Here is a 13,843-nt window from a genome sequence, read left to right as displayed (position 1 = left end):
CACGTATGTGATACCATCGTGGTTCAAGTGACCAAGGTGACTATATTGAAGATGTATACAGTTGCAAGTCCAATCGACCATTAAAGCAAGCGATAATCACACAGACACCGTCCACAAGAAATGTGTATGATCTATCAGCGTAGGGAGCATATGTTTATTCGACTAACATACGGTTTAAAATATGGATGACAATAAAGACGAGGAAGCGTAAAGGCAACCTGAGAGCAACATACAATAAAGACCACAGCGCCGAACATCAAAACTTGCTACCGCGCATAAGGGTGGTAACCATGTTGTCCCCGGACGGCATTCCTTTGCGGACCCACACCCGCATTCATCATCGGACTCCCCCGCCCGCGCGCCATGGGGCTCATGCCCCCTCCCATGCCTCCCATCATACCCATACCCTGCCTCATCATGGGGCCCGCGTTGTTCATGAACGACCGCATCATGCCCATGTTCTGCGTGTTCATCCCCATCGGTCCCATACCCATCCGCATGTTTCCGCCCATGCCTCCGCCCATGTTGCCCATGCCCATGCCCCGGCCAGCGTTCATCCCGCCGCCCATGCCCGCCCCCATCGGCGAGCCCATCCCACCGCCGCTCATCCCGCCGAAGTTGTTCATCTGCGGGCTCATCGGCATCATGCCCATGCCCCCGCCAGCACCGGCGCCAGCACTGGCGTTGTTCATGCCCATGCCCATGTTCATACCGACGCCCATCGGGTTCATGCCCATGGGCATGTTGCCACTCATCATGGGCAGCTGGCCCATCATGAGCATGGACATCTGCTGCGGGTTGACGGCGGGCCGCTGAGCCGCCTGGAAACCCATGCTGTTCGCGCCGGCCTCGTACGTCGACTCGCGTGTCGTGCGGCCCATGCGAGACTGGTCGCGCTGGTTGCGCGGTTGCGCGACCTTTACTTCAATCTGATATGGAGTGTGAGCTACGGAGTGATATATAAACAATGAACACCGTACCGCTTTCTCGTCGAGGATTAGATCGCCCCGACCAACGAGCTGGTCAGTGTTGCTTGCGTCCTCGAATGTGACAAAGCCGAAGCCCTTTGAGCGGCCTGTCTCTCGGTCGACCATCACAGTGCAGTCGACGACCTTGCCGAATGTCGAGAAGAACACGCGCATAGTGTCGGACGTTGTCGTATGGGACAACCCGCCAACGAAGTAGCGGGTGTTGCGGAGATGCTCCTCTCGAGGAATTGCTCGCTTTGGATCGATCTGCGAGGGTACCACGATGCACCAGTGAGGACGCGAGCAACATGTTTTGAAGTAGCCACTCACCGCCTTCCCGTCAAGAACGTGTTCCCGCACCATGACAGCGTTCACGGAGCTCGGTTCTTTGAAGGTGAGGAATGCAAATCCTCGTGAGCGTCCTTCCTGGTCGCGTAGGATCGTGCAGTCTTCGACTTCGCCGAACTCTGAGAAGTACTTCCTCAGACCCTCTGATCAACGCGTGCGATAGCGACAGTCAGTACGACAAGTTCAGGGACGATTGGATCAACGAATACCATCAGTTGTATCCCAGCTCAGGCCACCGACGAACAGTTTGCTGAACATGCGCAGGTACCGAGCAGAGTTTGTTGAAAATAGCATTGACCGGTTATCGTAGTGAAGACAAGTACGGTGACATGTTGAGGAGTACCATGGATCGTGACGAAGGCAATTAGTCGGTGTCGTAAGGAGAGCAGGCGGCGAGGCATTGCAGATAGGCTAGGAACACAGACGCGCGAGATAGAGAGGCAGAGACACGCCACAGTCGTACGGTGCGTAACAGTAGCGACAACAACCGTATGGTGTTAGACGATACGAGGCCAGGACTGTAGGTGTCAGGTATCGTGTCTGACTCGTCAACTACCAGATATCCACGTATGCGTGCGTCGTCCGATCCAGGATGCCCCTACGAGCTCGATAGAACAACGAAAACGGCACTCACCCTTCGTCCTTCATCTCCGACGGCCGCACAGCTCTCTTACCCGACGCGTCTTGGAGAGAGGCACTTGAGCTATCGTTGCCGCCTGCCGAGTGCGACGTCGTGGACCTGCTCTGCCTCTCCTGAGCAGGTGTCTGCTTGTATGTGGAGAATTGTTGCGCAATTTGTGCCGAGTAGGACAGCTCGGATGATTGAGATGGCTTCGCTGGCAGCGAACCGACCCCTGCTGGCGGCTTGGTGTCCTCGGGTGAATGTGATCGCTGGGTCTCGTGAGGAGCATATTCCGTCGGTGAGGGGACTTGGGGAGCGGGATCCTTCACGTCCGCGCTGTCGCCGTACAGGTCTGCACTTGCTCAGTTGGCTTCGGTCGTCGAGTTTGTAATTTTGTTGACTTACCGTCGTAGATATCGTCTTCGAGTGCAGCGGGCATGTCCAGAGGATTGAGGGTTGAATGAAGAGGAGAGGACGACGACTCGTTGAGGAGTCCTGCCCGGCTGCCGGGTGCCTCGCTTGGCCTCTCATCACGTGTCCCATCGAGATCCATTCCAAGAGCTGCTAATGTACAATTATGGTAACAATGAAGTTCCACCTCGCCCCTGGTAAGTACGAGTCCGTCAAACCGACGACCAAGGTATTGCCGACGGCTCAGACAACATGTACTGTATGTCATGCCACCGAATGCACGTATGTCACATTGCATGCAGGCCGAAGAGTCGTGGTCGCTCGACTGCACGGAGCGCCGTGTGCGCATCCTCATTCAATCTCAGAACCTGAAGGCGTCCTGGCCAGGGTGGAATGGGTATTGGCAGAGCCTCATGCGGTGGAAGAGAACTGCACGCCTTGAGCCAACGGCGCCTCGTCTGAGAAATTGATGGTGCAAGCGCCCCACCGGACGTATTCTTTCCAAGCATCGCCGCCCGACTCACGACCCCTGTACATCGTGCTCAGTATCAGAGTGCGCATACAATTAGTAACAGCACTGACCATCCGGTGCTCTGTCGTGTCCAACATAGAATTGTCTTCAGCGAAAGGGCAGACTGAGATGCACTAGTCTTACCTTGTTTCCTCCGAACGCGGCTCCGATTTCAGCACCGCTCGTACCGACATTGACCTGATCATTCGCTGATTCAAGATGTGCTAACACAGCAGTCTGTCAAACTTACATTGACGATACCTGCGTCAGAGCCTGCTGGCCCAATCCACTTGCCAACATTGCGGAGGTCCCTGGTCCACAGGCTGCTGCTCAAGCCCTGTGCAATGTGAGTCAGTCTGGAACAGTCCATAACTACATTTTGGCAGGGAATTACCTGGGGAACGCCGTTGTTCCAAGCAATCGCCTGCTCGAGTTCGTCGAACACACCGACGCATAACACAGGCGCAAAAGTCTCCTGGCTCCACACAGCGTCCTTGATGTTGACCGACTTTGGCACCGCAATTGTCGGCATCACGAAGTTGCCGCCGTCGAGTGGCTTCGCGAGGCCTTGGTACGAGGAACCACCTGATAGGATCTGGGCGCCCTCCTTGCGCAGACGGTCGACGGCGCCAGAGTAGATACCTACCGCGGCACGTGTGTGCAGAGGCCCGAGAAGGGTGCCCTGTTCGAGCGGATCCCCCGGACGGATGGACGAGTAGAGCTTCTGCAGACGTTCGATGAACGCAGGGGCGATGTGCCGGTGCAGGTAGAGCCTTCTCGTGGTGGTGCAGCGCTGCCCGGCGGTCCCGACAGCGCCGAAGAAGACGGCGGGCACGGCGAGGTCGAGGTCGGCATCCGGCATGATGATCGCCGCTAGAGTCTGCGGTGTAAGTTCGCAAGAAAGCGGCTCGTGAAAGTGACTTGCCGTTGTTTCCTCCGAGCTCGAGCAATACTTTCCCGAAGCGACTTTGGACAACCTTGCCTACTTGTCGGCCGACAGCTTCACTACCTGTGAAGGACACTGACGTGGCGCATTAGTCTCAGTTATCCTGCTTGTCTCTAGACTTACCCATGTCAACGTCTTTGCTTTCAATGACAGCTTCGCCAACATCCTTCCCTCCAGTGACCAGACCTGCCACAGCGCCTGGGACGCCGTTGTTCTCCAGTACTCCGGAGATAATCTTCGTGACGGCGATCGAACAGAGCGGGGTACTCGGAGATGGCTTCCAGAGCGTGGCGTTTCCGGCAGCGAATGAGAGAGCAAGATTCCTGCACTGGGTGAGAGATGTGAAGTCATTGGCCGGATGCAATTACGTTACCATCCATAGACCGCGACTGGGAAGTTGAACGCTGAGAGGACCGCGATGACACCCAGAGGGTTGGGGACTGCAGCAGGTGTGAGTACATTATTGTCAGCAATTTTGAAGCATGACGTGGAGGCATACCCTCCAGGATACTGTGGCCTGGTCTTTCTGAGGCAACGACTCGGCCATTCATCATTCGTGACAGGCCCACAGCATAGTCGGCCTGCACTCCTGCTTTAACACACAGTGAAGCTGCAAGACGGATTGTCGCGCACTATGTCAATGAACTCTTGCACCTCGCCTGTGCCTTCGGTCTTGATTTTCCCCATCTCGAGGGATACAAGCGCACCCAGCTCATCGCGCTGCATGAGATTGACTGCTCAGTACTTTGACCCAGAGAATCAGAACGGATGCCATGACGAACCTTCGCCGCCAAAGCCTCTCGAATTTGGCGGAGTATTTCACCCCTTTTGGGCGCTGGCAGCATCCGGAACCATGTATACGCCTCTCTAGACTTTCCTAGGGCCGTCTGAAGTTCCTGAGGGGACGCCTACACGGTATATGCGAGAAGGTTGAGCTACGCAATTCTGCTTACGCTCGGCAAGGATACTACACTCACAGAACGAACGCGCGCGAGAACCTCACCAGTCGTCGGACATACGCTCTCGAGGACGTCTCCAGAACCCACCCACTCTCCGTGGTATACCCCGGGCAGCTCGCTCTCGGCAGGGATCCCAACAGCGGAGAGTATTGTCGACGCGCGAGTAGACAGCGCATGAGCATAATGCTGGCGGCCCACAATCAGGGCTCTCCTAGGGATCATCGTCTTGGACGTCAGCGAGCGATATCACGGTCTGCGACGTACGAGCGACCGCAACGAGCGGCGGGAAGCGTCTCAGGCGACCTCTCTAGCCGCCCATTATGATCCGTACCGGTTGACTTCCACTGTCCAGCACCTCGGCGTGACGGCATCAGCCAGATCCCATCGCTACTGAACGCCTGCTATTCCATGGTGACGCCGACTGATACCACCAGCCAACGGACTCATCGCCATCACGGAATGATCCAACATGCGAAATGAACGTAAGTAAGTTAGAGGTATATATAGTTCTACCGTACACGCTAAGCCCTATCTTCGACACCTCCCCTGAACATGTAAGTACACAGAATCCACCGTCCGAATAATAAGTTATTGCATGAATCGACAACAGATGCACGACTACAACATGACCGCAATCCACGATAGCGGTGGTTTTGGTAAGTTAAACAACAACATGGCGGGTCGCAGGCAACAGTGGCCCAAGGGCGTAACGAGATATCTCTCCAACCTTCCCAGAAACTGACAGGGTTAATGTACACCGCCCACTAGAGCGGACTCTGCGATTCGCCCTTGTCGGATCCGCTCCTGCGTGCGCTCTGCAGCGGCGTCGTAAACATAGTGTACAGGCTGGTGCCATCGATGGTGTTGTCCGTCGTCCGAATCAGACTCAAGGGACTCGTCGTTCTGACGGGACTGATCGTCCGCGTTGTCGTAGAAGATATCGTCAGGATCGAAACCTCCTGTATAAAGGGGCGTTCGGCACAAAGACTGCGGATCGAAGCACAACTGATACGCACGTTCTGACTCTGGCGGATCGATCTGCCGTCGTTTGCCAAGGGCTTTCGTACTAGGCCTGATAAGCGTCCCCGGTACGTCATCTCCATGACTGTCCCTGCTTTGAACACCGAGTTTGTTCATGTCGCGGGCAAGGGAACCAGCAGTGGAGTCGAGTGAGCTGCGGGGGATGGATTGCCGCAAAGAAGCACGCTCCGGCGAAGGTGTCCGCGATTGTCCACCGGCGCTATGGGCAGGCGAACGCGGTCCTAGAGGCGCATGAGGAGGCGGAGCAAGGGATTGAACAGAACCTTGGGTAGTGATGGGGGGCGCTTGATGGTGTTTCGCCGTTGGCGTCGCGTTATTCGAAGAAGGGATAGGAGGCAGGGGATGTGCATGAGCGGGCGACGCCGTTGTAATGACGAATGATGGTGCAGAGGACAGCGAAGGAGATGACGGGGATGGACTACGTGATGATGATGCCCCAGCGTGAGTTTCTCCAGGTTCTAGGTACGAATGGTCGACATCCTCATAACGCAGTCGCTGTGTACAAGGGTCTCAGCGCCCAAGATCTCGACACGGGAAAAGCGATCTCACGGTTCTGTCCATTCTAGTTTCTTTCCGGCTTCGCTCCTCTGCCTCACGCTCCATACCGACACGTTCAAGGTCGTCGTATAAGCGCAGAGCCTCCATCAAGTCTTCGTTAGCAGCCAACAACGCAGCAAGCAGTTGCTCTTCCTGGGTCAATTCGCCCGTAGATGATATTGTGGACAAAGAGACTTGTGAGTCTGTACGCCGCGGACCACGCGAATCCAACGAGGGTCGTGTCAAGCCATTTGGCTGACTCTTGCGTCCTGCTGCTTGGCGTGACCGCTCTGCTTGAGCGAAGGCCCATGGAATCTGTGCGGAGATGAGTTCTTGCGACGCACGGCATCGTGCGTAGAACTCCTGAGCTACCATGAGCGATTATTCTGTATACCTACGGGCCGGACACGCACTCGTATGATCTCTTTGAGCTTCAGATCCTCTGGTCTGGCGAATGCAAGCGCCTCCGACAGCAGAGAGGCGTTACCACGGCCAACCTTGCACTCCTGGAAAAGGCGACGCATGTCTTCCTCTGGAGGAATGACCTGGTTACGAGAGGAGGTTCTGGTTTTGTGTGGCGTCACCTGCGGAAAGCTCAGGTAAGTGTATGCCAGCGATATGAGTTCGATCGTACCGTTGCTGGAGGTCTTGACCCAGCAAGCGATGATGGATCAGGCGGAGTCGGCGTTTTCGGGGGTGGATGTTGCGGGGTAGGGGGATTGAACATCGCGTCGCCTGTGTCGATCGGAATACCTTCGTCAGGCTTGTCCGCGGGCTTGACCTTTTTCCACAGTGAACGGAAGGCAGCCTCCTTGCTGCCTAAGTACCAATTGCATTAGCATTGACTCTTAGTCGTGCGAAGCAACGCCCCCACCAGATGAGCTCGCATACGCAGCAGCAGCTAGAACTTCTAGCAAACGCTCGCGAACCACAGGCGACGTTCGCGACGACGTGATGACATCCTCCAGGGTATCGAGGAATTTGCGGGAAGCACACTGATGCGTGAAGACGGCAGAGGAGTTGCGTAGCATGATCGCCCAGAGTCGTGCGGCGGATAACTGAGCAGACGGCTCGGCATACCTACAGTATCCGTCAGTAACGGAACGATCCATAGACAAGTTGAGCCTTACTTGAACTCACGGCGGAGCGCCTTGACCGCTTCCTTGGCGTTAGCCTCGCTAGATGATGCCCGCTCGCATACCTCCAGAACGAGCGACCAATCTTCCGAAGCTGTTGCCGTCAGGTAGCCTAATGACGTTCGGTGAGGGGACAAACAGATACGGATGCAATGTCGTACCAATGATACGCGTAAGTTCAGCAGGCGGCTCCTCATCTCTACGCTCTCGCTCTCGAACCCCGTCTCTGTCATGATCCCTCTCGCGGTCCCTGTCTTTCTCTCGCTCTCGTTCCTTATCTTTTCGTTCCCAAAACCCTCTCCGCTCTTTCTTGTCCTCGCGAAACGATACCTCTGTCATGCTGTCCTCAGACGGCTCAGGAGGATTGTGAACTTCGAGATGTGGATCAAGAGCTTTGAGGATGCCGACAGCAGCCAGCGCACCATGACCATGACCGTTGGGTACTTTCTTGCGCAGCAGCTGTTGCTCCCGATCGCGGTCCTTATGACTTTGCTTCATCTGAGTCGCTGGGGACGATGCTGGAGCGAGCGACGCAAGAGGACGCGGGGCCGAAGCATGCGAGGGTATAGATGAAGCTAGTGGAGGAGAGTAGGACGCGGAGACTGTGGAACGAACGGAATACGATTGAGCATCGCTGTCGACGACGTGCCAGTGCTCGTCAGAGGGTTGGGGAGTGCCCGACCGAGACTTCTCGTTGCCCTGCCCAACATTAGCAACGGAGTAATAGCTCTGAGGACGGCATATGAGACCGATGAGTCTGTCGACCGAAGTGGGCGTACCTACATCTGGTATGCCTGAGCCGATGTCCGAAGGTGCAAGCTTGGTTTTTGCCTTATCGCGGCCAAATAGCTTCTTCATGGCAAAGGGAAGTGAGCTGATGTGGCCGTGAATCAATGTGGGCAGCAGGGCGTGACAAAGGCGATGTTCAAGCTGTGCCTCGCGTTCCGTCCATGACCTCGCCCTCCAGCGCGCCCGTCCACGTGGTCTTCCCTCCATCGGCCGGCGCTTACCGCGATGTCCTATACGCATCGGGAAAATCCTCCCCTGAGGATTCCCGAGCATGCTAGATATTCTCAGTAATACTCATAGAGTCGGTAATCCTCCGTTATTCTGAGAATAGTAGCAAGAAATCTCAGCACAGCACACACCGTGTGTGAACTAGCTAATTCATAGGTAATCTCATTCCAATACTGTAGCAAACCTAACACCCCGGATGGGGTCCTCCTCCTTGACCTCGTACCAACACCATCTACCTTCAGGTGCCCGCTTATTGGCCCCTGTTATGGTTCTGTTTTTGATTTAATGACAGCTAGTTACCGAGTTTATTGCCGAGTCAATAGGAATAGTAACCTCGGTAATAGAGATTTGTATTGCCTATACAAAGTGGTAACAAACGGTAAAATCTTCGGTAATCTTCGGCACTGCAATTACCGAGACAGCGCAAAGTTGAGCTGTAAGGAGGATACCAGATCCACAATGAATACAAAAGAGGGTGGGACTTTAGTCAGTGCTGCTATACAAGTGTGCAGTACTGCTCTTCAACTGGGAAGAGTAATGTAAGACCTCGGCCTATCTGGGAGGCCTTGTTCAGGGGTGTGAACGGGCTTCACGGCTCTATAGGCCAGTGGCGACCTTGGTGCACTGCTGCCAGTGCTGTTGGGTGAGTCCTAGACGGGGCGAGGAGCCAGTCGAGGGTAGTTCCTAGACGGGCAAGGAGCCTAGTCGAGGGTCGTCAGCGTAGCGAGGAGCCGGCTGTTGTCATCAGCAAGGCGAGGAGCCGGCTGTAGTCGTACGCTGGCGAGGAGCCTGCGAGGAGAGCCCACGGCGAGGAGCCCAGGGCAACGAGCTGGCGAGGAGCCGCCCGGTTTAGGAGACAGCGAGGAGCCGTGCTCCTCAGCGCAGCGAGGAGCTCGCACTGTTTGTCAGAGTGCGAGGAGCACTCTCGACTAGAGACAGGACTCCACACTCGGACGGTGCGGTGATTCGCACGCGTACGAGGTGGCAGTAGAAGGTTAAGATTCGTTACTTCCCAAAAGGGAAGGCAGATGGCTAAGTACATGCACGATCTAATCTTATCTACACTAGATGGTTCATAATCTATAGTACTGGACAGGCATAGTGATGCCTATCCGTCACAAGTAAGGTAAGAATGGATTTAAGTTGGCAATGAATGGGGATTATTGCCGAGGTTTAGAGCTTTTTAGAATAGAGGATGAAGTCTGAATACAGAGTATTAGTATCCAGAGGTTGATTCCGAAGGAATGGGCTTTTTTGGTTTTGAAGTCACACAACAGAAGTTGAATGGAAGTCTGGACAGCTAGCTTTGACTGCACAGTGACAATGGCAAGTTACAAAACCCTAATGTAGCAGCGCAAGGCCGTGCTTCAAGAGGGGCTCACTAAGGCAATTAATCCTCAGCCAGCTAATGGCTATAAGGCTTGCTTTAGTGTCAAGTGAGTTGCTGGTTAGGCTAACCACTTTAATTATAGTAATGCCACTGAGACATGCTAGTATGGAACTAGTTGATACAGAGATCTATTGATGTTGGTAACAAGTTTACAGGATGAGATGATGACTAAGCACCTTCTCTTACTGAACCCAACTTGTGAAGTCAGTCAATGAGTTACTTAAACCTTACTAGTAGCACAAGGACTGTACTAAGTAAGGTTTCACTGTCGCAGGTCTTAGAGCGCGTCGGTAAGAACTCGGTGAGAGTGGTTGAGTGGCTAGTATGGCTAACTTAGCACTCAGGGCAAAGTAATACTTTGAGTGGCACACAGGGTGTGTGTAGGGCCTCTCACTCATTGTGCCCGGTATGCGCTGTACCCAGTCTCTATTCAGAGGGACTGTCTACAGAAGTAGCATACATGGGGTGGTGACGAGGTAAAGGCTAAGCTACAGTAGGCGTGCTGGCGAGCCATATGAGTCCATGTACAAACATATCCAAACGGTGGTGATAAGATAAGCCATAACGGGCAATCCCATTACAGTGTGTTTTGGTGAAGAGTAGATGGTAGATTGGATGATAGATGTCCTTGACCATGCTTGGGAGTGGCCTTTTATGCCATTACTGAGGACACAGCCAATGGAGCTACATGGAAGTATATAGAAAATCAAGGAGTGTCGTAGAAGTGTATAGTACATGTTCTTGACTCATTCAGAGGCCATTCTAGGAGAACAATAGGATCATAGCCTTACACTTCATTGTTTCCAACGAGGCAAGCTATGTTACCGAGTCATCCTAGTACAGCCACAGTACAGCCATTGTTTCAGGACTGTGATTCCCGAGGCATTACCGAGGCATGCAAGAGTCCACATTTTCGGTGTACAGCCTAAGGATAGCACATCCATTCAACATGGCTTCGGGAGTGGCTCAGTAATTGTTGCACAGCCATTCCTTTCTATGCCGATACAAAACCATTATAACTCGGTAATTGATCAGTAATAACCATCATTTACCGAGCATACAATAGCTCTTGTATCAGTACTAAAAGCATCTGATCATAATGAGTAAGAACACACTAGAAACTCGGTAATAGTCCGTTTAGTAGATACAGTAACAAGTGCTGCTAAAGCATCAATATGTCAGTAATCAATACCTCGGTAATAAAACAATGAAAGCACTACATTGATGTCCATTCAGTGGAATAAAGGAAAGATAAGGAGAGCAAGATCAGCACATAACAAACCTTCACTGATGCAGCCACTCGGTAAGTAAACACTTCTAACGAGTTTCTGTGTGCTCTGAGGCTATCAAGCCTCTATCCCTAACATCAACTCATCGCCAGCCTGAGACATCGGTATGAGAAATACTCACAAACACACCAACTCCAACAGACTCACCTTCGTCCACAGCAGTAAACAGACTGAGAGCTTCTTATCAATGCTCTTAGCCTGCACAGCACTGGGCAGCAGTGGCTGCCTGGCCATCACAATGGAGGTTGATGATGATTGCACCCAGCAGTGTTCGCTGCCAAAGGCTAGGGGCTGGGTTGGCATGAGAGCTCACCCTTCCCTGTGGAGCAGGTTCAGCACTCATTGAAGGCACTTGGGCCTCCAAGTCCAAGCCCGAAGCCAAAGGGGAAGCTACAGCTTCCTGGACAGCAATACTAGAAGGGGATGGTGCAGTAGGGGCTGGCATGACAGGGACAGAGCCAGATGGCGGTACATAGTTATGGCACATTCTTGAGGGGGAATTTACCGTTACAAATGGTAGACCCAGGGTGATATTTGACCATTTGCAATGTTGGCCTGGAGGGCGGCCGCCAGTGGGATCCCACATTTGCAACAGTGGAACCAGAGAAGGCTCCTAACGTCCCGGCTGGAGTATCCAATGGGCCAGCTGCAGTATCAATAGGCATGAGGTGTGCCCATTGCAAACAAGGCAGCTGGAGTGTCACAATGTCAATATGGTCCGGCTGGCCAATAAAAACCCACACTGTAAATGGCCTGGGCAGTAATACAATGGCCCGTGGTAAATGGACTGGCCCAAGGCTGCACATTAGGAATGTCCCGGTAGCAGGGTCCACATTTCCAATGCTCAGGCTGCCAAAATAAACACACACTCGCAATGGTCCGGCCAGAAAGTAAACTGACATCTATAATGGTCCACCTGGGCCATATAACGCACAACCCAGGCCAAAAATCTGGGTTCCCAGCTGGTCCAATCCATTAAGCGCCCATTAAGCACCCATTGGCCCGAGCACCAGGCTGCAATCCTGGGCCAGCAAAAATAGGTGCACACCAGCCCAGCACACTCGGCCTGGCACAAACACTGTACTTCCGGCCTGAGCATTTGGGATGCATCCTAGGCCTGGTACAATCAGAACTGTTATGCTTTTGGCCTGGCCACTATTAACATATATTGTGTTTGGTCATTTGGGGAAACCTTCACTGAATAATGTGGTTCCATTATCAGTGTCTATCATTGCACTTCAATATTCAGTAAGTATGCACTCTAATGGGACTACAAAACTTTTGTAATACTTTGTTACCCAAGAATATTTTTATTTGCTCATCTGGTAGAGAACACTAGGTTGACAAGTAATTCTTCTAATGTTACTTCAAGGATTCTGGCTAGTTCATTTGCTACACATGATTCTTTTGTTCATGCTACTACATAGGTCAATACAAAGTCAGAACACAACACAACCACATATATGACATATACTGCACAAAGTGAGCCTGAGAGTGCATATCCATATTGACATTAGATCATTGCCATCTGTACATATGTGTTTACCCATACCCTAACCTATGCTTTGGTGATGGTCCGGCCAGAGTGTATAGACATATATCATGTTAGAGACATTCAAACTATATGCTGAGGTGCCAAACAACATTGTTCATGACTAACAATGCTGTTTGTACAGTTTTCATAGCTTACAGGGGCCTCCCCCAAGCATTTTGGTAAATTGGTCTGTGGACACGTTCATGTGGCTGACCAGATGCTCCAAACATCCAACACTACACACATGGCTCAATCTACAACATCCAAACACCTCCACAGCACATCAAGTATTGAGCATGCACAAAACTCACTCAGTCTTCATACATACCACATACTTGCATACCATAGCACTAATTTCCCCATGTCTTCAAACATCTTAACCTTTGTGCATTCCTGACTGGGAACACCACCACTAAATCACTGCAAGTGCAATTCAGATCACTTTATTGTGTGTAATGGATGAACATTGGGATGTCACTGATATGAGTACTGTCTGTATTATGTATCCCTACTCTAGTCCTGGGGTAACAGCCCAATCTCAGACCAGAAGATGTATTGATTATAGACCAGGTTGTAAATGCAGTGGCCGGGTTGGGCGCAATGCAAACGCTCGGGCCAGAAGTACAGCAACAGTGATGTCAGTTAAATGAGATTCAATTTAGTTCACTAATATTCAATGGATCAATTTTGATGAGTTCTTGAGTGAACACCCTTCAATCCAATATGTTCTGATCCAATCCAATCCAGATTTTGATCCCATATTTGACTTAGGATTGTTTGAGCTAGGATTGGATTGGGTTCAAGTGCATCCAATCTAATCCCATGCTAAGGGATTGGATTACAATGGCTTAATGGACTACAGAAAAATGTGTAATCCATGAGCCAGGTTTGAACCCTTGATTCAAAACACACTTACATAATCACATCATTACATTGGAAATGGACACTCTAAGTGTGTTTTGAATCAAGGGTTCAAACCTGGCTCATGGATTACACATTTTTCTGTAGTCCATTAAGCCATTGTAATCCAATCCCTTAGCATGGGATTAGATTGGATGCACTTGAACCCAATCCAATCCTAGCTCAAACAATCCTAAGTCAAATATGGGATCAAAATCTGGATTGGATTGGATC

General features: G+C 52.1%; 3 protein-coding genes across 3 annotated transcripts; all 3 read right to left on the bottom strand.

Moving 5' to 3' along the window:
• Positions 1-11: 11 nt before the first annotated feature.
• Positions 12-2,427, bottom strand: C8Q71DRAFT_768486 (hnRNP A1-gamma isoform). Its single transcript, XM_047924252.1, has 6 exons — positions 2,344-2,427; positions 1,951-2,290; positions 1,526-1,566; positions 1,299-1,459; positions 981-1,235; positions 12-929 (listed from the first exon to the last, which is right to left on the bottom strand). Exons 1-6 carry the CDS (start codon positions 2,375-2,377, stop codon positions 267-269), a joined length of 1,494 nt encoding a protein of 497 aa, XP_047776915.1. The 5' UTR covers positions 2,378-2,427; the 3' UTR covers positions 12-266.
• Positions 2,428-5,073, bottom strand: C8Q71DRAFT_768483 (NAD-aldehyde dehydrogenase). The gene is made up of 12 exons (XM_047924251.1): positions 4,784-5,073; positions 4,589-4,714; positions 4,440-4,526; positions 4,306-4,387; positions 4,180-4,246; positions 3,930-4,129; positions 3,786-3,881; positions 3,255-3,733; positions 3,111-3,197; positions 3,005-3,058; positions 2,932-2,942; positions 2,428-2,878 (listed from the first exon to the last, which is right to left on the bottom strand). The coding sequence occupies exons 1-12, from the start codon at positions 4,985-4,987 to the stop codon at positions 2,761-2,763; spliced, it is 1,611 nt and encodes a 536-aa protein (XP_047776914.1). The 5' UTR covers positions 4,988-5,073; the 3' UTR covers positions 2,428-2,760.
• Positions 5,074-5,242: 169 nt separating this feature from the next.
• On the bottom strand, positions 5,243-8,409 carry C8Q71DRAFT_768478 (uncharacterized protein). Its single transcript, XM_047924250.1, has 9 exons — positions 8,263-8,409; positions 7,641-8,208; positions 7,474-7,591; positions 7,218-7,423; positions 6,978-7,162; positions 6,757-6,927; positions 6,356-6,706; positions 5,782-6,301; positions 5,243-5,724 (listed from the first exon to the last, which is right to left on the bottom strand). Exons 1-9 carry the CDS (start codon positions 8,335-8,337, stop codon positions 5,513-5,515), a joined length of 2,406 nt encoding a protein of 801 aa, XP_047776913.1. The 5' UTR covers positions 8,338-8,409; the 3' UTR covers positions 5,243-5,512.
• Between the last annotated feature and the right edge of the window lie 5,434 nt (positions 8,410-13,843).

The sequence above is a fragment of the Rhodofomes roseus genome, assembly GCF_022264815.1.
Source record: "Rhodofomes roseus strain CIRM-BRFM 1785 chromosome Unknown C8Q71scaffold_15, whole genome shotgun sequence".
Classification (NCBI taxonomy): domain Eukaryota; kingdom Fungi; phylum Basidiomycota; class Agaricomycetes; order Polyporales; family Fomitopsidaceae; genus Rhodofomes; species Rhodofomes roseus.
The sequence above is the reverse complement of the archived record's forward strand: the minus strand, read 5'-3'. Positions and strand labels throughout refer to the sequence as shown.

Excerpts from the sequence above, each read along its gene's own strand:
- C8Q71DRAFT_768486 (XM_047924252.1), bottom strand. The coding sequence starts at position 2,377 with ATGCCCGCTGCACTCGAAGACGATATCTACGACG. Across the intron at positions 2,291-2,343 it reads CGAAGACGATATCTACGACG|ACCTGTACGGCGACAGCGCG; the intron begins GTAAGTCAACAA and ends GAGCAAGTGCAG. Across the intron at positions 1,460-1,525 it reads GAGCTGGGATACAACTGATG|AGGGTCTGAGGAAGTACTTC; the intron begins GTATTCGTTGAT and ends CGCGTTGATCAG.
- C8Q71DRAFT_768483 (XM_047924251.1), bottom strand. The coding sequence starts at position 4,987 with ATGATCCCTAGGAGAGCCCTGATTGTGGGCCGCCAGCATTATGCTCAT. Across the intron at positions 4,527-4,588 it reads GAGAGGCTTTGGCGGCGAAG|CGCGATGAGCTGGGTGCGCT; the intron begins GTTCGTCATGGC and ends AATCTCATGCAG. Across the intron at positions 3,198-3,254 it reads GGAACAACGGCGTTCCCCAG|GGCTTGAGCAGCAGCCTGTG; the intron begins GTAATTCCCTGC and ends CACATTGCACAG.
- C8Q71DRAFT_768478 (XM_047924250.1), bottom strand. The coding sequence starts at position 8,337 with ATGAAGAAGCTATTTGGCCGCGATAAGGCAAAAACCAAGCTTGCACCT. Across the intron at positions 6,928-6,977 it reads GGTCAAGACCTCCAGCAACG|GTGACGCCACACAAAACCAG; the intron begins GTACGATCGAAC and ends AGCTTTCCGCAG. Across the intron at positions 6,707-6,756 it reads AGCTCAAAGAGATCATACGA|GAGTTCTACGCACGATGCCG; the intron begins GTGCGTGTCCGG and ends ATGGTAGCTCAG.